Source organism: Ovis aries, chromosome 11 (genome assembly GCF_016772045.2).
Source record: "Ovis aries strain OAR_USU_Benz2616 breed Rambouillet chromosome 11, ARS-UI_Ramb_v3.0, whole genome shotgun sequence".
Lineage (NCBI taxonomy): Eukaryota > Metazoa > Chordata > Mammalia > Artiodactyla > Bovidae > Ovis > Ovis aries.
In genome coordinates, this window is record NC_056064.1 from 25,974,357 (window position 1) to 25,997,896 (window position 23,540).

General features: G+C 47.6%; 1 protein-coding gene across 2 annotated transcripts; it reads left to right on the forward strand.

The window, feature by feature from the left end:
- Positions 1-666: 666 nt before the first annotated feature.
- DHX33 (DEAH-box helicase 33) lies at positions 667-22,787 on the forward strand. Of its 2 annotated transcripts, XM_015098589.3 has the most exons (12): positions 667-1,109; positions 4,091-4,251; positions 4,925-5,152; positions 5,309-5,479; positions 7,538-7,723; positions 8,468-8,579; positions 9,924-10,083; positions 10,234-10,322; positions 12,660-12,787; positions 13,311-13,514; positions 17,307-17,393; positions 19,164-22,787. In XM_015098589.3, the coding sequence occupies exons 1-12, from the start codon at positions 827-829 to the stop codon at positions 19,470-19,472; spliced, it is 2,118 nt and encodes a 705-aa protein (XP_014954075.2). In that variant the 5' UTR covers positions 667-826; the 3' UTR covers positions 19,473-22,787. The 2 variants fall into 2 exon arrangements, with proteins under 2 accessions (XP_014954075.2, XP_042111504.1); XM_042255570.2 differs by lacking the exons at positions 17,307-17,393; positions 19,164-22,787 and having other exon boundaries at positions 13,311-15,424.
- Positions 22,788-23,540: the final 753 nt, after the last annotated feature.

A 23,540-nucleotide genomic window follows, 5' to 3' on the forward strand; every position in this document is an offset into this window, starting at 1 on the left:
TATAACATCATTTGTTTGGAGGACTAAATAATGCAAATGCTTGTGTGTTCCTCACAGGGCTTCCCTGATAGATCAGTTGGAAAAGAAGCCTCCTGCAATGCAGGAGACCCCGGTTGGATAACTGGGTTGGGACCATCCGCTGGATAAGGGATAGAATACCCACTCCAGTATTCTTGGGCTTCCCTTGTGGCCCAGCTGATAAAGAATCCGCCTGAGATGAGGGAGATTTGGGTTCGATCCCTGGGTTGGGAAGATCCCCTGGAGAAGGGAAAGGCTACCCACTCCAGCATTCTGCCCTAGAGAATTCTATGAAAAGCAGTATAGTCCATAGGATTGCAAAGAGTCAGACACAACTGAACGACTTTCACTTGTGTAATCCTCATTTTTACAAACTTAAACACTTTCTTGAAGAGCGAGTATTATTGTGGCAGAGAAAAAGGAAACGTGTGTTTACTGGAAAGAAATAGTGTTAGCAGGACAACAAAACAAGGACAAGAATCCCGTGGTTGCTATGCAGTTAAGGTTCCACGGAACCGTACACACCGTCTTTCACTGTTGTGGCTACGGATCTTTTTCTCGTTGGACCTCAGACCCTGCTCTCCCCGCCCTCAGGAAGTGAAAGCCTCGCCACGCTCTCAAGTGCATGCTGGGAGTTGGAGTCCCCTTAAAGGCTGCCGGTGGCCGTGAGGTGAGCCGCGTTGCTGGGAGCCGCTAGCACGTGGCGGGAAGGGGCGGTGCGCAGTAGCTGTGTGCTCCCGACAGCCGCAGGAGCTTCCCGCCCTCGCGCCTCGCGTCGCGGCGCCACCCGTCGCGGTGCCCTCCCGACATGCCCGAGGAGGCGGGCTTCCCGCCGGCCAAGAAATTCCGGCCGAGCGCCGGGCCTCCGAGCCGCGCCGGGTCTTGCCCTCCCGGGAGGCGTGCGGTGATGCTGCTGGCAGCGGGCGGCGGCGGAGGAGGTGGAGGCCGGAGGCAGCAGCCGTCCCTGGCCCAGCCCTCGGCCAGCCCCTACCCCGAGGCCGTGGAGCAGCAGCGCCGGAATCTGCCCATCTTCCAGGCGCGAGGCCAGCTGTTGGCCCAGCTCCGAAACCTGGACAGCGCCGTCCTTATCGGTGAGTGACCGTGCCAGCGGGTCCTTCTTCGTTCCCCGTTCGTTCTCTTGAGAGAACAGCTTTTCTTAGGTGCTTCTCACCGTCTTTCATCCGTTTCTGCAACAAACCTGACTGCCTATTTCTGTTCGGGGCCAGGAGAGGGGCCTCGGAAGGGAGTCGGACAGTCCCCCTTTCTGGAGGTGCTCACAGTCCGGGCGAGTGACCACGCGTTAGGCAAGAACTCGCCTTCTGGGCCGGAAGGGTAGAGGGATGCACCGGAGACTTGGAATTTAGAAAAGTGGATCTGAGCCGGTACGGAGAGGACGGCGAGGGGGCGGACCTAGAAAGGCGTTGGACACAGAGGAGAGAGCCTGCGGTATAAGAGACGAAGTGGAGACGAGACAGTCCAGTCTGAGGAAGAAGTAGTTTCTGGTGCACTAACTGAGGCAGAGTTGAGGGCCGGGAACCGATTGCAAGGGGCCTTGATCCCCAACGTTTTAAGTAAGAGGAGCCCCTGATGGACGGAGAGGATGAGCCTCCAAAGAGGGAAGGAGATCCAGGAGAGCTGATAGTCTAAGAAACAGAGTTGTAAGAAGGGAGTGAACAAATGCAGAAATGAAGTCCAGTAAGTAGGGACCCCAAAAATGCCCACTGGGTTGGGTGGGAGTTATTGATTGGGGATGGAGGTGAGCTCTGTTTTGGCAGAGCTGTGGGATGAGAGCTGATTTGTCATTGGGCTGGAAGTGAGGATCTCACGAAGGCAGTGAGAACAGACTTCTGTTTCGAGAAGAAGCAGGGGGACCTAGTGAAACTTGCAGGTCTTCATAGGTTGGCTTCCCTGGTGGCTCAGAGGTTAAAGCGTCTGCCTGCAATGCGGGAGACCTGGGTTCGATCCCTGGGTCGGGAAGATCCCCTGGAGAAGGAAGTGGCAACCCACTCCAGTATTCTTGCCTGGAGAATCCCATGGACGGAGGAGCCTGGAGAGCTACAGTCCACAGGGTCACAAAGAGTCGGACACTACTGAGCGACTTCACTTCATAGGTTAAGGAAAAGAACTCAGTAGAGAGGGAGGCTGAAGATGGAAAGTGGGCACTAACAGCAGAGACGGAGGGCATGGGGAAAGGGGACCCTTGGCAACAAGGGTTAGATCTAGCAGTGGCCTGGAATAGAAGGAAGGCCATGCAAGAGGTTAGGGGGCTGGAGGAAGGTGGTAAGAATGGGGTGACTGCAGAAGAGCTTGTAGGAGGAGATGGAGGGAGACTGTCTTTGAGGATTTCACTTTTTCTATGAAGTAGGTGCGGGAGCTCTGCTGAGAATGGGACTTACGGGTCCTTGGGGAAGATGGGGACAGAGGAAAGGGGCTGCAAAAACAAGAACAAGGATCAGCCATGGTGCTGGAACCCAGGTGCATTTGGCCCCATGGCAAACTAAGGTCGTTGTCGGCTCAGTTGGGTTATTTTACTATAATGATGCTCAATTTCTTTATTATTATATATGTGTATATATATATATATATATTTTTTTTTTCAGCTGCATGAGGTTTTGGTTGGGGTGCTCTGGCTTCTCTGGTTGCAGAGAACAGACTCTAGAGCTCCGGCTTAGTTGCGGCACTTGGGCTTAGTTACTTCGAAGCATATAGGATCCTACTTCCACCAGGGATCGAACTTGGATTCCCTGCCTTGGAAGGTGGATTCTTCTAACCACCAGACCACCAGGGAAATCACCAATGCTCAGTTTCTTGGTGTAGGAGCAGAAGAGATGGGTAGGGAAACCTTGATCGAAGTGTGGGTTTTGCCTGATGAACTCAGCAGGAGAAGTGCAAGATAATCAAGTTCTTCGTCCATGATTCATGTCCAGGTCAGGAAGAATGAGCCATAGGGGAGAAAATGGAAGGATGATGGGCCTGAAGGACTCAGTGAAGTTGGTAGGGGGTGGGGGTGGGGGGGCGGAGTGGGCAGTGGTAGTCGTGGAGGGAGGGATGCCCAGGCTTACAGTTCTTTGTTCTGGTTGGATGCTGGGAAGGAAACATGGGAGGGTAGTAATAAGGTTGAGTGCTTACTGTATGTAGTGCTCAGGTACATGAAAGAGACAGGCTTCCATCCCTCCCGGGACTTCTGATGCTGGAGGCAAACAGAAACGTCTCAATGCTCTCACACAGTGTAGAGTGATCAGTGATGGAGGAGAGATGAACGAGGCACTAAGGAACACAGAGGAGGCGGGCGCAGCCCTTGGGGAGAAAGTTTGAGGTCTAATTCATCTTGTGGAGTTTGTCACGCAGGCAGTGTGGGAACAGATACTTCGTAATCGAGTGGGCAAAGGCAGAGGGTTTGAAAGGAGGCGGCAGGCTGGGTGAGGAGTTCGCTATGGCTGCAGTGTCGGAACAGATGTCTCTTCATGTCAGCACATTTACATCTCATTTATCCCTTCGAAAAGTAGGACTTTTTATATAACAGCTGTATTTCACTGTATGTCTTTACTGTACCAGTTACTATTGCTAACCATTTACATTGTTCCAAATTTAACTGTCAAGAGCAAAGGTGAATAAAATTTGAAGCTGATTCTTTATGCACATCATTATTTCCTTAGAGTCAGTTCCTGCAAGTGGAATTGTGGGTCAAGGATATAAACATTTTAAAGATTTTCCTACTGTAGTTTGACCTTCTGAGAAGCAATTCCAGTTAACACTCCACTAGCAGAATTCATGGGTGCACATATTCCCATGACTTTTATCAACTTATTTTCTTTCTTTTCTTTAATATTTATTTATTTTATTTTGCTGCGCCGGGTCTTCGTTGCAGCATAGGGGTCTGTAGTTTCGGCATGCGGGATCTAGTTCCCTGACCAGGGATTGAACCCAAGGCCCCTGCATTGGGACTGCTAGGGAAGTCCCTCGAGTATTTTTCTCATGCCTTTTCCTTCTGACTTTGATTTGTTGGTTTTTTGTTTTTTTTGGTTAAGTTTGTTTCTGCTCAGGTTTAAATGAGACTTGTTTTCTTTCCCAGGAGAAACAGGCTCAGGGAAGACAACACAGATCCCTCAGTACCTATACGAAGGGGGGATTGGCCGCCAGGCCATCATTGCTGTGACCCAGCCTCGCCGAGTGGCTGCCATCTCTCTGGCTACCAGAGTCTCTGATGAGAAGAGAACAGAACTTGGGAAGCTGGTACCTAACTTCTTTTTCACTAACAGTTCTTGGTCCTCTACACCTCACTCCCCCACTCCCCCACAACTTCCCTGACTTTTTTATTTTTCTAAACAAGACTATTACAAGACTTATACATCTCAAGCTTCTTTCTTTCTTTCTTTTCCACGTTTCTTTCTTGCCACAGTTGTTTCAGACTCAGAGTTCTTTATTAGTTCCTTAGAGGTCAGAGGATCTGTCAGTCCTATTTGCTTTGCTTTCAAAGTCTGTGGGCAAGTAGGATAAATTAGTTGTTTTCCTTGAGCATTTTTAAGGCTTCAGTAACACTTGCTAGGTCTCTTGTCTGTACATCTTTCTACAAACTTGTAAGCATTTTCGTAGCATATAGGTGGTTATTGAGAATGAGTTCCTGAAGTGTATATAAGTCAGATTTGTGTTCATGCGTTTGACTTAAAAACATCTTGGGCATCTTCTCACTTGCTTCGCTTGAAGTGGCTGAGGGGAGGGAACTAGTGTTACATTCTTGGCAGAGTTTCTCCTCATTGCAGTTGAGGGCACGTGTCCATTTTCCTGGGAGCAGGGTAGGGTTGGAGTGGGTCATGTTCACTACACCAGCGCCTGGCGCCGTGCTGGGCACAGTAGGTGCAGCAGACATGTTTGCTGGATGAATGAGTGGTTGGTATCTCTGCGCAAGGTTGGCTACACGGTGCGCTTTGACGATGTCACCTCAGACGACACCAAGATCAAGTTCCTGACCGATGGCATGCTCTTGCGCGAGGCCATTTTGGACTCCCTGCTCCGGAAGTACAGCTGCATCATTTTGGATGAAGCCCACGAGCGGACTATCCACACAGATGTGCTCTTCGGGGTGGTGAAAGCTGCACAGAAGAGGCGAAAGGAGCTGGGGAAGCTGCCTCTCAAAGTGGGTGCAGCCGTTCTGCCTCGGGACTCGGGGCAAAGGTGCTGGGGGGTCGGGGGGAGGGCAGTGTGGCCTCCTAAGCAGCCTTCAGGGCTTGGCAGGACACAGAAAGGCTGGCCTGAGCCTTTCTCCCATCCTCCTTGCCCTTCTCGCCGGCAGGTGATTGTGATGTCAGCCACGATGGACGTGGACCTGTTCTCCCAGTATTTCAATGGAGCCCCTGTTCTCTACCTGGAGGGCCGGCAGCACCCGATCCAGATTTTCTACACCAAGCAGCCCCAGCACGATTACCTGCATGCCGCCCTGGTCTCCGTATTCCAGATCCACCAGGTAGGCAGCAGGGAGTGGATTCCTGGGAAGGCCTATTTGGCCTTGAACAGTCAGCCTTGAGAAGAGAAGCTGCCGAACCAAACTGCTTTGTAAGCTGTGTTCTTTAGGTGAATAAGGAATTTGCTTGCCATGTCCCCATTTTTATACTTTTTTATAGTATTTCTCTTTTCCTCTAAAAAAAATTAAACCCTGGCCAGCACGTTTCTTCAGCTGAGCTGGAAAACCTCCATGTATTAGAGCAGTGGCTCGTGCGCATAATGTGATCAGAACCCCCCATAAGAAGCACATTTTGTGTTGCAACCAGGATACCACATGTAGAACTGAGTAGAAAGGAGTCTTAGGAAACGCTGCCTCCTTTTACTCCATGTGATATTCTGTCTCACTGAAAAATAAAAAGTTGGTGTATTAGCCAATAATGGGGTGCAATTTAGAGTTCTCTTATAAAAAAATGTATTAGAGAAACATTTCAACAGTTTTTTCATTTTAATAAACATTTATTTAAAAATTTGAGTGTATCATCTCATTTTTTGGTTTGACTTGTATATAATTGACTGTTTTTACCTTCCCATTAACTTTCTGAAAATATCCAGAAGCCAACTTTTTAAAAATACATATTTATTTATTTAATTGGCTGCTTCAGGTCGTAGTTGTGGCACACATCATCTGTGGTTGCCGTGCACAGACTTTCTAGTTGTGGCACACAGGCTGGTAGTTGCCGCTTGCAGGCTTAGTTGCCCCATAGCACGTGGAATCTTAGTTCCCCAACCAGGGATCAAACTCATGTCCCCTACATTGAAAGGTGTGTTCTTAACTACAGGACCACCAGGGAAGTCCCAGTCAGCCTTGTTTAGCTGCCAGAAGCAAACTTGAGATAAGGATGTTTTATGAATGATACCTGTGGTGCCCTCAAGTCATATAATAGCTTTGATGAGTCCTCCTAGTGATGAAGCTTTTGTTTTAGATTTTATCCTGTCTGTGTGTGTGTACCTCTGAACGTTTGTCCTCTTAACACTGAGCTAAAAAGTATATGCACACACATAAATACATAGTTACATGTATGCAAACATAGCCATATTATATATACAGAAAGAAAAAATAGTGTTAGTCACTCAGTCACGTCCGATTCTTCATGACCCCATGGACTGTGGCCTGCCAGGCTCCTCTGTCCATGGGATTCTCCAGGCAAGAATACTGGAGTGGGTTGACATTTCCTGCTCCAAGGGATCTTCCTGAACCAGAAATCAAACCGCGGGTCTCCCACATTGCAGGCAGATTCTTTACTGTCTGAGCCGTGTCTGCCTTTATTATATGCACACATACATACAAATATAGGGAGTCGGACATGACTGGGCAGCTTGTGCAACTTCACAAATACAGATCATTATTGAACACTTTTCAGTTATTTTGCCAAACAGGCACTCTACAAATTAATGTATCTAAACAGACTTCAAAGAAGATTGGGTCAAATGGGTATATGTACTTAACACTTAGATGTTCTTCCCTTCTCAAGGTGAAGGACCCAGTTAAATCTGAGATACCAAGCCCTTGCCCAAGTTCTGGGTGCTTTGGGGGTTTATGAAAGTGTGATTGATGGCCTCATTCAATAAGGGCTCCATTTCCAGCCTCTGGCCATTTTCATGGATCAGGGTTTCTCTAAGTTGTCTCCTTTGTCAGCTTCATCTTTCAAGATGATTATGAAAGGAAGGCAGCTCCAGGCAGATTTTATTTGCTTGTGTGGTTGTGCTTTTTCATGGCATTGTTCTTGTTGCAAAAAGCAATCTGGTGATTTCCCTTCAAAATCCCCTTAGTTTTTTACTATGTCTCTTTTTTTCCCCCTTAATTCATTTTTAAACATAGCTGGCTAACTTGAATAAGATGCAGCTGTGCATTTGGTGTAGTACACCCTCCCCACCCCCCGCCCAGTATCTAGGCTCAGTTACAGGTCCAAAGTTAAGAATAACTGGAAAACCTCATTAACGATCATTGTTCTGTTCTGTGGCACCTGTGCGTCTGTCAAGGCCCAGTAACCCCAGTAACCCCGCTCTGCCTTCTCTGTAGGAAGCCCCCTCCTCGCATGACATCCTGGTGTTCCTCACTGGGCAGGAGGAGATCGAAGCCATGAGTAAGACCTGCCGGGACATTGCCAAGCACCTTCCAGACGGCTGCCCCTCCATGCTGGTCCTTCCACTCTATGCCTCCCTGCCCTATGCCCAGCAGCTGCGCGTCTTCCAGGGGGCCCCAAAGGTGAGTGCACCCTGTCTCCTGCCCAGCCCCGTCTCTGGGTACCCAGACGGACGCATCAGTGGGCCTGTGCCCCTGTCAGCAGGCTCCAGATAAGACGTGTGGACAGGGTGCCCAGGTATCTCTCTCACGAGCTGGAAAGACGCAAGCATGTAATGCAGGGCTGTAGACATGGCTCTCCCATGGTGGGAACAGGGAGACTGTTGTCTGGGGATGAGGGAGAGACGCAAGCAGAAGCCGGAAGCTCCCTGAGTGACTCTCCCAGGGTCCACAGTAAACAAGCACGTGTCCACCATAAGTTTCCTGGGACCCCTGCTGTGCCAGGTGCTGTGCCAAGTACTGTGCCAACACCAGACACACACTGTCCCTCATCCTCTCAAGAACCACAAGGCGGGTCACCATTCCAGTTCAGAAACCCTGAGGCCCCAAGGGGTGAAGTGATAAAATGCCCATGGGGCACAGTAGGTACCGGGCAGGGCCAGGATCCCAGGCCGCATCTACTTCCTCCTGACTCTAATGCCCATCCCACCACCCCTCATCACCTCAAAATAGGCCTTTAAGACTGAAACACACCCACCCCCCCAACCTAATACTGACCCGGCCATCAGTATTAATAACTGTCCAGATAGCGGAGTCATCTCTTCTTGATCATGAGTGAATTGTGACAGTTAGCGATGAGGAATATGTTTTCAAACTTCTGCGTCATACGTGTGTCATGTGGCTTTTTGGTTTTCTTCCTCCTTTTAGGGTTATCGCAAAGTGATCATTTCAACCAACATCGCTGAAACCTCCATAACCATTACAGGAATAAAATATGTAGTTGACACGGGCATGGTTAAAGCAAAGAAGTATAACCCTGGTGAGAACTTGTGGCCCCTGGCGTCTCTTCTCTGTGTAGTGAGCGGCCCGTGGTCCCGCAGTTCCCCACCTGAGCATTTCACGTCTGAATACCAGGCACCCCGTCTAGCAGGCAGGGCCACAAAGACATGTGAGGCAGGGAAGAAGAGCCCATCTGTGGCAAACCTGGGGACAGAGGGTCAAGGACCTGGGCAGAGGCACTGAAACTCCATCAGAAGGTGGGCGAGAATGGTGGCTGTCAGGCCAGGGACAGCCTGATACCACATCAGAGGCTTCCTGGGGAATATCTGAGCACAGCTGGTTCAATCCTTCGTCTCCCAGAAAGAAAGCAGGACCCCACCCCCAGCTGGGCCAAGGCACCAGCTGTTTCCTGACAGTGTGCAGTCCACAGCTTGCTTGAAGTCATTTTTATTCAGGTCTGTTTTCTACCTTGCTTTATTCCATGGAGGATTTGAGGCAGCTGACATGATAGCTCCCAGATGTTCACTTCAAATGAACTGCTAAGCATTCAAGGATGCTGACTTTCACGTGTGTTTCTTGGGGACCATGTTTGTGAAAGGGCTTGGTTCTCCACACTGGCACAGCGTGCACCTTTATCAAGAAAATCAGTCTCGTTTACTCCTAGGTGTAGTGACATTACACCGTCTCGCTTTTACAGTAGAGCAGGAGCGAGGAGGTAGCACACAAGGGATGGAGGCATTTCATTTTGGGGTCATGATCAATCGGCAACCAGCCATCCTGATTTGCTGGAAACTGTCTGGGTTTTGGCACTGAAAATGCCACCTCTTGGAGGACCCCTGAGTCCTAGGCCGCCCCAGCGGGTTGTTTTCAACTGTGACTTAAGCCAAGGCCTCTGAAATCTACTTCCCTTGGCCACTGCCCCAAGCTCAAGGTCCTTTGATGCTGTAGTCACAGATTTCACACAGTATTCATGGCGAGGTCTCTTTTTACCACAAACCAGTCTGGTTACGTGCTTTCTGACATATTTATTGTTGTTTAGTCACTAAGTGGTGGCCAGCTCTTTGTGATACCGTGGACTGTAGCCTGCCAGGCTCCTCTGCCCATGGAATTCTCCAGGCAAGAATGCTGGAGTGGGTTGCCATTTCCTCCTCCAGGGGATCTTCCTGACCCAAGGATTGAACCCACATCTCCTGCATTAGCAAGCGGATTCTTTACCACTGAGCCACGAAGGAAGCCCACTTCCAATGTAGCCTTGAGTTTTTCTGGACTCATGTGTTGCAGAAAGAATCCTGGGTATCCCAGGGAATGCTCCTCATAGTCTACGTTGTAGAAGGAGTTTGTTCACATGATGAGCAGAGCTCTGACTTGGCCATTCTCCCACCAGACAGTGGCCTGGAGGTGTTGGCTGTGCAGCGGGTATCAAAGACCCAGGCCTGGCAGCGCACGGGCCGGGCCGGCAGAGAGGACAGCGGTATCTGTTACCGGCTCTACACGGAGGATGAGTTTGAGAAGTTTGAGAAGATGACGGTGCCAGAGATCCAAAGGTAGCCAGTGGGGCTCCCCACCTGCCATCCATCCCGAGGTCCCGTCCCTGCAGCCTGTATCTCCTGCAACTGACGCTCCTTAGTGGGTGGCTCTGCCTTGCTGGCCAGGGGGTCAGGTGCCCTTGTGAACCACCTGTCTTCATCTTGCAGGTGTAACCTGGCGAGCGTGATGCTGCAGCTCCTCGCCATGAAAGTTCCAAACGTGCTCACCTTTGACTTCATGTCCAAGCCGTCTCCAGGTGAGTGGAGTCTTCGGGGAGGTGGGCACACAGAAAGGGACTGCCAGTGGGCTCCATACAGCAGGCCTTCTGGCACTCTCCTTTATTATTCTTATGTATTTATTTATTTTTGGCCGTGCTGGATCTTTGTTGCTGCGCAGGCTTTTCTCTAGTTGCGGCGAGGAGAGGCTACTCTGGTTGCAGTGGTTGGTCTTCTCATTGCAGCGGCTTCTCTTGTTGCAGAGCACAGTCTATAGGGCGTGCGGGCTCAGTAGTTGCATCTCCTAGGTCAGCGAGCACAGGCTCAGAAGTTGTGGCGCATGGACTTAGTTGCTGTGTGGCATGTGGGATCTTCCCAGAGCAGGGATTGAACCCATGTCTCCTGCATTGGCAGGTGGGTTCTTAACCACTGAGCCATCAGGGAAGCCCCTGGTGTCCTGTTGTTTATTATGACTGAGGGGAATAACAGCCTTAACTCCCAGAAAAGAGTCTCAGAATTATGCAAGAGACCCAGTGCTATTCACACTACGTTGGTGCAGAATCAGGGGCTTCGTGTCAGCACCATCGCGGGTGGGTTCTGTGGTCACAGGAACCAAAGAAGGTAGTCAAGGGGGGTCCACGGGTTACTGCAGCCCCAGTGAACTTGGACTTTTGCAAAGGGACTGAACAGATTGTGTTTCTTTGCTTTCAGCTGGAATTTGATGGGTCTCTGCCCTTCACTGGGAATCTCTCCATGGAGGAAGAAAAAATAGTTGGGATTCTTTGTCATGGTAGCTTAGCGCTCGGCATCCCTTCAACACATACCATTTTCTCTTTTTTTAAAGTGAAGAAGTGCAATTGGTTAAAAGAAAGTAGATAGCGGATAATAGACATGAGCCTCCACAGTCATCAAGTTCTTAGTTTCCCTCCCCACAGCCCCACCTGTGGCCATTTCCTAGTGTCTCCTAGAGAAAATCTGTGTGGTTAAGTACACACAGTCTCCTTTTCAAAACATAAATAGCAACACCCATTTCAGTCCGTTCTATACTTTTTTTTCTATCAGTTACTAAATTCCTACATATAAAGGAGGAACAGGGACTTCCCTGGTGGTCCAGTGGTTAAGACTCTGAGCTCCCAGTGCCGGAGTCACAGGTTTAATACCTGGTCAGGGAACTAAGATCCTGCATGCCACGCAACGCCCCCCACCCCCACCAAATAAAAGGAGGAACATACGTGTCAGGTAGAAGTAGTGAAGTCACACCTGTGTGCCCATTACCGGGGCCACAAGCCCTGCGACCGCCATTCCCAGTGACCGCCGCCCCTCACCTCCTTCCCACTCCTCCCTCAAGGTCAGCCACCAGCCAGGTTTGATCTGTGAATCCCTTGCTTTTCTTGAATATCTGTTCCATGCACAAGCATGGTTTCAGTTGGTGTGTTTATGTCTCGATTTTCTGGTGACCTTCCTATCATCTGTCATGTTTTGTAAGGTTTACATTTGATGTATTTTCATCACTTAAATACTATTCCATTCTATGAATAAGCCAAGATGCATTTATCCTTTTCCTGGTAGACATTGGCACATTGCTTTTTTCACTTAATATATTTTATAGATCAGTTTTTCTCTGTACATGTATATTTATTGCATCCTTAGACATGCATCTTTATGCTTAATAGGTAATACATTTACATAGTTCAAATTTAAAAGGAATTAAAGAGTAAATAGTAAATAGTGTCCTTCTCTCCAGGGGCTCCTGAGGCCCCTGGTGTTTCCATTGTTGTGTATGTCCATCTGGAGGCACAGGTCTCTGTACGAGGTTCAGATAAATGAGTGTGAAATTCAGAAGTGTAAGTTTGCTGGGCTTCAGGTTTGCATACATATCGCCAAATTGCAGGCCACTATTTAAAAAGAGAATTGAGGGTTTCTCTCGTGGCCCAGTGGTAAAGAATCTGCCTGCCAATGCAAGAGACACAGGTTGGATCCCTGGTCGAGGAAGATCCCACAGGCCACAGAGCAATTAAGCCTGTGCACCACAGCTATCGAGCCTGTGCTCCACAACAAGAGAAGCCACCGCAATGAGAAGCCCACACAGTACAGAAAAGCCTGCTCGCTGCAGTAAGGGAAAAGCCCCATGCAGCAGTGAAGACCCAACACAGCCAAAAATAAGGAAAATTATTTTTAGAAAATTAAAAAAATGAAGAGATAAGCTGAAGACAGTGATGTCATGAATAGCTTTGAAAAGTACCTCATGGGGACAGTGTGGTTGTGATCTGTACTGTGGTTTGACTTAGGCTTGTCAGAAATGCGCTGATGTGATGAAGTAGCTGCAGCTCCATCCTGTTTTGAGTGTTCGACTCCTTTTCATGTCTCTCTCTCTCCAGATCACATCCAGGCAGCCATCGCCCAGCTGGAGCTGCTCGGTGCCCTTGAACACAGGGATGGCCAGCTCACCCTAACTCCAATGGGAAGAAAGATGGCGGCTTTCCCACTAGAACCCAAATTTGCCAAAGTAAGTGCCACCCTCTTTTCAGTCCCCTCCCTGTACCTTACAGATCAGCCGTCCCACAGGGGACTCCTCAGCCCAGTGCTTCTAGATTCATCTTCACCTTTAACAATTATCAACGCCTGCTTTGTGTCGAACCTCGACTTCCGTTCTGTGTAATTCAAGTTCATATTAAGTCATGTGTGTGTACATGCTTAGTCATGACCGACTCTCAGCGACCTGCTGGACTGTAGCCCACAGGCTTCTCTGTCCATGGAATTTTCCAGGCAAGAATACTGGAGTGGGTTGCCATTTCCTCCACCAGTGAAGTCATGAGCCCTACCTATATGGGATCATACAAGAAAGCTATCTATTCTACAGAAAGTAAAATAATATACAAATAAATATATAAAAGAGCATAACTTATATTGTCATGGTTTTAGAAACACCTGCCCCTTCACGCCTTACAAGGGAAGTTGCAGAAGCAATATATGGAATTCAGAAGCCAGGAAAAAACTGGACTCACGCAGTGTTTCATTGTGGTTTGCAGACCATCCTCCTATCCCCCAAATTCCACTGCACGGAGGAGATACTGACCATTGTCGCCCTGCTGTCTGTGGACAGCATTCTCTACAACCCTCCCTCCCGGCGGGATGAAGTGCAGAGCGTGCGGAAGAAGTTTGTGTCCAGCGAGGGCGATCACCTCACCCTGCTCAATGTCTACCGGACCTTCAAGAACACCGGCGGGAACAAGGTAGGCCTTGTCCTCTTCCTCTTCTCAAACAGGGCCTCCCTTTGGTCCTGTGTTTCAGGACACTTCCCTTTTTGGCTGCACCTTCTGAAGAGCTACACAGAATGCTGGATGTCATTCCAGAGATGTCTGCACCCAGAGATGCTACTAGGGAAGACACAGTTTCAGCCTTTCTCTCTGCTTGTGTTTCCCTCATACTTAACGTGGGCAGGTGAAGTATTAATACCTGGTGACCCAATTTCTTGGCTACAAGGTGGTTTGTTTCCCCACCTGCCCCTAACTTTCTTCATAGCAGCTTTTGCTTGTGTGACATTTCCATTCCCGGGACCAAGATGGAAAATGACAGTACCTTCCTTCATTTATCAATACAATTTTAAAAATAAATTGTTCCCTTTTGGCCTAGTGGTTAGGATTCCAGGCCTTCACTTGCTGTGGCCTGGGTTCAATCCTTAGTCAGGGAACAAAGATCCCGCCTGCCGAGTGGCTGCCCTTCCCAAAAGAATCAATATTTGTGCCATAGCATGCATGCTTTGATGCCGGGAGCCAGCGTGAGGAACTCCGCCCATGGCAAAGGTCATGAGGAAGGAGGCTTGGCATACGCAAAGGCGTGATCAAGCCTCAGGAAACCCTCTGTTCCCGAGCATCTACCCCCAAAACCAGAGTCTATCTACTTTACTGTTTCATGCTCTCGCTTACACCTCTGACTTTATGGGGGCTGTTCCCCACTGGTTCTCTCGGAGAAGGAGTAAACGTGCAGCTCCAAGTCAATAAAAATTCCTGGGTGTGACAAGAGTGTTTCAACTTACGAACTCCTCTGAAGGTTATCTAGCCCACCTGTATAGGTTCGTCCAGCCACGTGTGATTGTTTACAGCCTCCCAACCTGAGAGGCATGAGATGTTTTAGACTTACTAAAGGCAGATTCTTTTGGGAAATTAGAAATTATTAGTATAGTGGGTTGGTTAGGAATTATATTGGTGAAGGGCTTTTCATTTGTTGTGCCAATAATTGCTGGTAATTCCCTGCCCTGGGTGTGACAGGGGTGTCTCAGGTCAAACCTCTCTGCTGGCAAACTAGTTTGTGTGACAGGATTATCCATACTCCTGCCACTAAGCACATGATTGTTTACTACCTCTCAACCATAAACAGCACAGAGAGCTTGGAGTATTTGGAAAGTCTTAATTAGTATAGGGCTTTTCTCATTGTTGAGTCAATGATTGCCGCCAGGCCTCCATATCCTTAGGCACCTGGGAATATATTAATAAATGTATTTGGAATATAGAAAAGGAAATATAGTAGTTTTTAAGGTTAGCAATACTAGACTTTTTGAGTTAATGAATTTTCTCTTTTGTAATAGATCACTGTACTTTGTTATAAATCACTGTGTCCTTGCTATGTAAAAATGTAACTTTATCACTATCTTAAGACTAAATAGATCTTAAGGGGAACATTGGTGAAAGGATTTTCATTTGTTGGGCTGATGTTTGCTGCTAAATCTCCATATTCCCTGCCCTTAGAATGAATATAACTAGCATATAGGAGAAATAAGTATTAACCTTTAAGATTAATCATGTTAACCTTGGGTTAAATAAATTCCTTTCTTGATTATAACTCACTACACCCTCACCCTATGGGAATGCAACTTTATTTGGAGGGTGGTGCCTGGTTTAAGAAAAAACACCCTTGGAAAAAATAAGTTTTTTGGTTATCAGAAAGAAAGGGTCGTAAAATGTCAGCAGGCCTCATGGCCAGAAGATCATGTAAAACCCCTAAGATCTTTTTTTTTATGTAAAGCACCTGATTTTGATAAAGGTCCGGACTGCTGACCCCCGCGTGACTCTGTATTCATCCCTATGTGTAACAAAAGGTATATAAGCAAACCCCAAAATAAAGAAATCGGATCAGTTTCCAGAAAGACTGATTCCCCCATGTCGCTTCTTTCTTGCTCTCCATTTTTCTGGCTGAATTCCCATCTGGTGCATGGGTACCCACCAAGCCTGCTAATTTTGCCTGGGCTTCTGAGATCGGACCAGGGGGGCCTCAGTGCCTCCTCTCCTTCGGGAAAACGGGAAGACGCCTGCGACCTACGTAGGTGGTAATTGGTATTCCATGTAAACCAAGTTATTCAGCCTCTTTTTCTCTGCTAATTTTCTGATCCCTCTCTGTCTGTAATTAAATAAATTATTTCCAAGGACGCCGACTCTGTCCCCACCTTCGAATCACCCTGGATCCACCGGGGCTGGACCCCGGCACTTTAACTTTGTGTTTTAATGCAGTCAGCTCTTTAGGAAAAAAAAAAAAAAATAGCCACCACCTAGCTTTAGTAGTTGTAAACATTTTGCTCCATCTGCCTCACTGTATTTGTTTATTTGCTCTTGGCCACTCTGTGTGATGTGGAGCTTCCCTGACCAGGGGTGGAGCCCGTGCCTCCTGCAGCGGAAGTGCAGAGACTTAGCCACTGGGTCACCAGGGGAGGCCAGGTCAGGTTATTTTTAAGGAGATAAATGCTGTGGACACAGCAAGAGCCTCAAGCTGCTCTTCATGTAGTCCTCCCTGCCTCCTGTAACCACTGTCGTGAAGTGGGTCTGGACCTCCCTGGGCAACATCGTGCTTTCACTTCCTGTCCACGGGCATCGTATGCTATACATGCTTCCTTACACTACCCTTTTGCCACTGATTTCTGCCTCTGGCACCGCAGTGCACATCCCATCCAGGTCTCCTGTGCACAAAGGGGAGGGTTTCTCGGAAGTCGACACCCAGGAGTGGACCTGCTGGTCTAGGAGCAGCTGCATTCAGCTTCCCCAGGGTCAACACCTCTTCACCTCTTTGCCCTCCCCAGAGTCGTGCAGAAGAGTTCCCATTTCCACCCACCTCTCCAACTTGGCTGAAATGACTTGCATTCTTCCCAGGCTGATGGATATGAAGTAGTTGTTGTTCAATTGCTAAGTCATGTCCAACTCTGCGACCCCATGGACTGCAGCATTGCAGGCTACCCTGTCCTTCACCATCTCCCAGAGTTTGCTCAAACTCATGTCCATCGAGTTGGTGATACCATCCAACCATCTCATCCTCTATTGCCCCGTTCTCTTCCTGCCTTCAGACTTTCCCAGCATCAGGGTCTTTTCCAGTGAGGCAGCTCTTTGCATCAGTTGGCTTAAGTATCAGAGTTTCAGCTCCAGCATGAGTCCTTCCAGTGAATATTCAGGGTTGATTTCCTGTAGGATTGACTGGTTTGGTCTTGCAGTCCAAGGGACTGTCAAGAGTCTTCTCCAGCACTGCAGTTTGAAAGCATCAAATAGCATCTCAGTTATTTGAAACTGTACTGACTTGATTCCTGAAGCGACCAAGAACCTTTGCTTAAGTTTATTGTCATTTGTAGTTAATCTCCTGTGAGTTATCTGTCCATATCCTTTATGGCTCTACTGGATTATTGATCATTTTCTGACTGATTTGTAGGTGGTGGTGTTTTTTTTTTTAGTATATTCTGAAGGTCATCATTCTTTTGCCATTATGGTTTTCAATATGGTTCACGCTTTTTGATATAAAGATATTTTCTTGTATTTACTTTTGGCAACTGCAGTTTTCCCTCTGAATTCAAACTATGTTCTAGAAATTATGCTGGGACTTCCCTGGTGGTCCGGCGGTTAATTTGTGGTCAGAGAACTAAGATCCCGAATGCTGCATGTTATGACTAAATATTTTTTTAATTAAAAAAAAAAATAATAAAAGTTGTGCTTTATTTTTATCTCTGTAGAAGCGAGAGGACTGTGACATCTCTTTTTTTTCTCCCTGTTCAGGAATGGTGCAAAGAGAACTTTGTCAACAGCAAGAATATGATGCTAGTAGCTGAAGTCAGGGCACAGCTGAGGGACATCTGCATAAAGGTATTTTTCTTCCTGCTGATCTTTGGGGGGCTAAGCTGTCACCTTTTTCTAAGTGAAAATTCTCAAATTGCTTATTAGTAGTGATTGCAGAAAAACCACTCATTGTAGGAAAATTTTTAAATAAGAAAGTAAAAGTTACCCACAACTCCACCTCTCACCAGTTTGGTCCATTTCCTGGTGGCTCTGCTTTTAAATATATTTTTACATGGATAGTTATTAATACATTGTATCTATGATTTATATCCAGTTTTTATAAACTTTAACAGTGTTTTCCAACGTTACTAGAATTCTTCCTAAGTTTTTTATTTTTAGTGGAAATACCTATCATTCTTTTTCAGTTTACAGAAGCGGTGCATACTTATTACAAGTTGATAGAGTGTAGCAAATAGTGATATATATACAGCAGAAACCTACACAACCTTGTAGAGAAATTATACTCCAATAATAAAATTAAAATAAGAAAATAGTGATATATTGTGTAGAAAGTATAGAAGTTTCTCTAATCTTGCCCCTCCAAAGATAAGCAGTAGTCCAGTGTAGATCCTTCTAGAATTTTTTTCTATGTATGTATGTTTTTGTTTATTTGTCTGTATTACGCATATATGTGGATATATAAATTTTCTTTTTTAAACAAGTTTGATGTATGTTTTGTTTTGCAACTTGTTTTTTTCCACTTGGAATGCTCCTTGAATTTCACTTTGTATCTGGGCTGTCTCTCAGTGCCTGTATATTCTGTCGTTCTTTTTATTGACTTGGTAGCATTTCGCTCCTGTCCTCACTAGTTTTTTAACCAAGTCCCTAGTGATGGTCGTATAGATTGTGCCAGCGTGATGATCCTCCTGCATAAACATCTGTGCTCTGGTGCACAGAGAATGAACTTCTGGATGGGGAATTTAGATTTTGATAGACATTGCCAAGCCATCCACCAAAAAGCCTCCTGTCAGCTTATATTCCCTCTTGGAGGACGTTTCTATATTCAGTGACTGTCTGAGGCACCGTGTTCTACCTCAGAGGTGGGGTGGCTTGTGCTCGCAGTCTCCCGTGTTGAGCACTAAGTGTCCTCGTTCTGCTGCCGTGAACAACTCTGTGGTGACCAGGGTTCTCTGTGTGTAAGGCCTCTTCTGAGTCAGCCCCCAGTGCGGACCATCCACGTGACCCTAGGAGACAGTTGTCACCCTTACCCAGGCCCGTGTCCAGTGCCAGCAGCCTATTGTTAGCCCTGAAGTAACTTCTTTCCGGGCTTCCCAGGAGACTCAGTGCTAAAGAATCTACCTGCTGAAGCAGGAGACGCGGATTCAATCCCTGGTTAGGGACGATGCTCTGGAGAAGGAAATGGCAACCCACTCCAGTACTCTTGCCTGGAGAGGCCCATGGATGGAGGAGCCTGGCGGGCTGCAGTCTATGGGGCCACCAAGAGTCGCACATGACCCAGCGACCGAGCACACAACTCTTCACAGCAGCCTGTGGTGGTCTGTGTTGCATACATTTTCCCACCCTTCTTGTACTTGAATGGCTTTCCTGCTAGGCCGTCGCTTGGCTTTGGGAGTTTTCTCATCTTTTGCTGAGGGTAGACGTGGTGCTCCTCTACCCGCACTCACCTCAGACATCTGAGGCAGCTGTCCCGGAGGTCAGCGCCCAGCCCGGACGCCAGCCTCCTCCGTTGGCCTTGCACCAGGCTGCGCTGTAGGCAGTGTGGCCCCATGTACCATGGGTGGCTGCGCAGTGCTCACGTCTGGGGTCTTTTCCGTGTCTCACTTCTTCCCGAACCAGATGTCCATGCCAATCCTGTCCTCCCGAGGGGACACAGAGAACATCCGCCGATGCCTGGCGCACAGCCTCTTCATGAGCACCGCTGAGCTGCAGCCGGACGGGTCCTACGCTACCACGGACACCCACCAGCCGGTGGCCATCCATCCCTCATCTGTGCTCTTCCACTGCAAGCCGGCCTGCGTCGTGTACACGGAGCTGCTCTTCACCAACAAGTGCTACATGCGTGACCTGTGCGTTGTGGATGCCGAGTGGCTGTACGAGGCCGCCCCCGACTTCTTCAGGAAGAAGCTGAGGACTGCCAGGAACTGAGCCGCCCTGGTGCCAGGAGCCGGGCCGCAGCCAGCCTCGCTGCGACTTCTAAACGGTGGCACCTACAGAGGCCACAGTGGTTATGGCTGGGTCATGCCTGGCCTCCAGGAGCTTGAGAGCCTCTTTGAATAAACTCCTCAGACTGAACCGCACAGACATGTAGAGGCCTGGGAGACTTCAAAATGATGCTTTGGGTTCTTGGTGGGCAACTTTGGGTGACTTCCTTTACTTCTGAGCCTCAGTTTCCTGATCTGCCAAGTGGGAGCGATGATACTTACAGGGTCGGAGTCATGAGGCTCAGAGCAAGTGAAAAGAAAGTACCCAGAGCTGCACGTGCCCGTGATAAGCCGCAGTGGACTGGGCGCCACGGTGCTCAGTTGGTGTTACTGCTTATGTATGTGCCGTGGATCGGGTACAGCAAAACCCCCAAGTCCTCGAGACTGCGGGGGATGGTCTGGAAGGGGGACCACAAGGGGTCACAGAGCTCTTGACCTTGGATCTGTCTGAACATCTACCTGCATGAAATTTTGTAACAGAAGAGATTAACTTCTGTAGGTGCTGAGCACCTAACCTCCCTCCCCAGGGCAGGGAGGTTTCACAGCAAAGAAGTGCTAAGTGCCTGTCCCCACCCTGCCTCCGGTGACCTTCCTGAGTGAAGGTGTTTGTATCTTCTGAAGTGGGAAAGCTGAGTGTGTTGTTGCCCTTCAGTCACGTCCAGTTCTTTGCAGCCCCGTGGACTGCAGCACGGCAGGCCTCCCTGTCCTTCACCATCTCCCGGAGCTTGCTCCAAGTCACAGCCATCAAGTTGGTGACGCCATCCAACCATCTCATCCTCTGTCGTCCCCGTCTCCTCCCGCCTTCAGTCTTTCCCAGCATCAGGGTCTTTTCCAATGAGTCGGCTCTTCACATCAGCTGGCCAAAGTATTGGAGCTTCAGCCTCAGTTCTTCCAGTTAACATTCAGGTTTGATTTCAGGTTGTAAGTGTGATGGCCTCCGGCATGGCCTTCTCTCTCTCTGTCTCTGGGCCATAAAGCCATGAGCTAAGGAGTGACTGAGCTGAATTTAAGGCATTTCCCTTCTGGCCAGGCCCCTGGGGGTAAGTGGAGGTGAAGCCAGGCAGCCTTGACTCATCTCATCCCCTCATCTAGTGTTTATGTTCTTTTATCTTATTTCCTACCATCTTTTTTCCTTCTTAGGGACCAGGGGATGCTGGCACCTCTTTCACACTCATTTTCCACATTTGTCTGAGGGGATTAAAGGGTCTCCACAGACTTCCTGTTCTCATATTTTGAGAAGGGAAAAGACCAAAAGTCCTTCTTAACTATTTAATTTGAAAATCGTCATTGTTTAATAGCTAAGTCGTGTCTGACTCTTTGCAACTCCATGTGCTGTGGCCCTCCAGGCTCCTCTGTCCATAGGATTTCCCAGGCAAGAATACTGGAGTGGGTTGCCATTTCCTCCTCCAGGGGATCTTCCCGACCCAGGAATCAAACCTGAGACTTTCCCCAGAGAATGCTTTGGCCTGGAAAATGCCAAAATTAGCCCTTTTATTGTGCTTAATTGGTCTCAGCGCATATGTAGTATTCTGGTCATTACATACAGTGAATCATACAGCTTTTAAGCAGAGGCCTAAATGGCCTGAGAGATCCTTCAGAGATAATGGATGGTGTCTTCATTTTGGTTCAGTGAGACCCTGGTGGATAGGAACACCCCCTCCCAGCCCTCATGTGTCCACAGTGGCGTGTGTCAGGTGTGCCTCAGCACCAGCTATGGGTCTGAGCAGTCAGACTTTAGCCAGTATTCCCAGATATCTGGGCACGTATGAATTCTTCCTGTTAAAAATAGTTACGTTAAGGCCAAAGAAGATTCGACAGATCCTAAATACCCTGTCTTACTAAATTCTTAGATTTTTCTTGTTCTTACCAGTGCTGACTTTCCGAAAAGTTTTTCAGGAAAAAATTTAACTGTATTTTTCTCACTTATTTAAGAGTCCTAGGAGGTGTAGCCTGACTTGGTAAAAGAAATTACTGTATTTTTAATGAAACATTCATCACACTGGTAAAAAATATTGGGAGTGGGGTGATGTATTATGTTTCTTGTAATGTTGCAAATTATGGGGGCTCAGACAGTAAAGAATCTTCCTGCCATGTCGGAGACCTGGGCTCGACCCTTGGGTTGAGAAGATCCCCTGGAGGAAGGCATGGCAACCCACTCCAGTATTCTGGCCTAGAGAATCCCCATGGACAGAGGAGCCTGGCAGGTTACAATCCATGGGATCATAAAGAATCAGGCACAACTAATTAACTAAGCACAGCATTTTCTAGAGCAAGTAAAATTTAGCTTTTAATCATTTTTGTGGGCCTCAGAGTTGCTGAACTGTTTCAGGAAATGTATTTTTTCTGAGCAGGAGTAAGGGGTAAATAGCTTCTAAATAAATGTAAATAGCTTCTGTGTTTCTGTACAAAGATATATTTATCACTGTAACATTCTGGTAGAGTTTTGATACAGTAGTTCTTATCAGGCTTTTTAAAAAGTTAACTTTTCAGGTAGCTGCTCAGGGATTAAATGATTTGGAAAAGCCTATCCCTGCTCCATGTTACTACAAAGAGATACATGGCTCTTTATACCTAGCTGCAGGGCACAGATAAGTACACTTTAAACTTTCTAAGAAAGTTAAATGTTTCACAGTGATGTTGCAATCTCATCTTGAGCTACTCTTTTCAATCCCTAAAATCTCTGATGGTGTGCCCCCTTTTTATTTTTCCAACTTGTGAATTCCATATCTGGGTGAATCACTAGTTCCCTTGAGCACCTTTGTATGTTAATAAATAGATGCACTAAGCAGATTGCATGTCTCAGATGTTTGGCTTCTGCTTCTAATAATCATGGAGGGCAGCACAGATCCCATTTACTAGGGGAAGAACTGCCCAACACCCAGTTCTTGGTAGAAACCTTTCCTTAATGTTGCATCTCTGCTAGGAATAAAGAGATGCCAGAAAGGAGACAAGCTTGTGCTCTGTGGAAAGAACTGATTTTATACTGTGATGCCTAAATCCATTTAATTCAGCTCTCAAGGAAACCTGTGGCCAGGCATTTAAGATACCATTCCTTGTGACTATAAAGAAACACTGCACCTGTGGGGAAGCAAGAGTTTTATTATGTTTTATTTGATCAGAATATTATAACTTTCAGGAAAAAGCTCAGTTCAGATTTATGTTGTGTTTTGAGACTCTTTTCTTACTCACACAGGCATAGGTCTGTAGAAGCATCAACATTCGCACATGACTCAAACCCATTAAAAGTGAATCTAGTACATATTGTGTGTGGCTTCTTTCTTGGGTCTCCTTTCCCTTATTCACAGAATGCTGTTTAGATTATATTAATATTAGTCATATCTTTGCCACTGATTTGGAAAGATTTATTTTCTTGGTACCTTATAGTATATTATGGTTCCTGGTAAAGTAGGAACATTGGTTCTTAACCTAAATATAATGTAAGCCGTGGCTTCTTGCCCCCCCAAAATAATGTTCCATCAGAACCTAGGTGTAAGGTTGGAGGGCTGCAAAAGTTAACCAGGCATTTTGCCTTCAGGAGCTCCAGGGGGTAAGGGGCAGCTGCCAGGTAAACGAGCAATGCCAGGAGGTTTCTGCTGAGAAAAGAATGAAGTACAGGGACCCGGTCACAGAGGCATGAGTTCTGGTTTTTCAGGGAAGAGGAGGAAGAGCCAGGAAGGCCTTTCATGGGAGATGACCTCAGAGGCTGGTTTTGGGAGTCAAAGACAGCAAGAGTGCATTCCACGAAGTCACAGAAAGCCTGGTCATGCTTGAGAACAGTAGATGGAAGTTTGGAGAGAAGCCAATTAAACAGCAGTCCTGGGACACCAGACTCAGAGCCACTCAGCTAAAGAAGTTTCATTTCAGTTGCTCAGTCATGTTTGACTCTTTGCGACCCCATGGACGCACGGCAGGCTTCCCTGTCCATCGCCAACTCCCAAAGCTTACTCAAACTCATGTCCATCAAGTCAGTGATGCCATCCAACCATCTCATCCTCTGTCATCTCATCCCCTT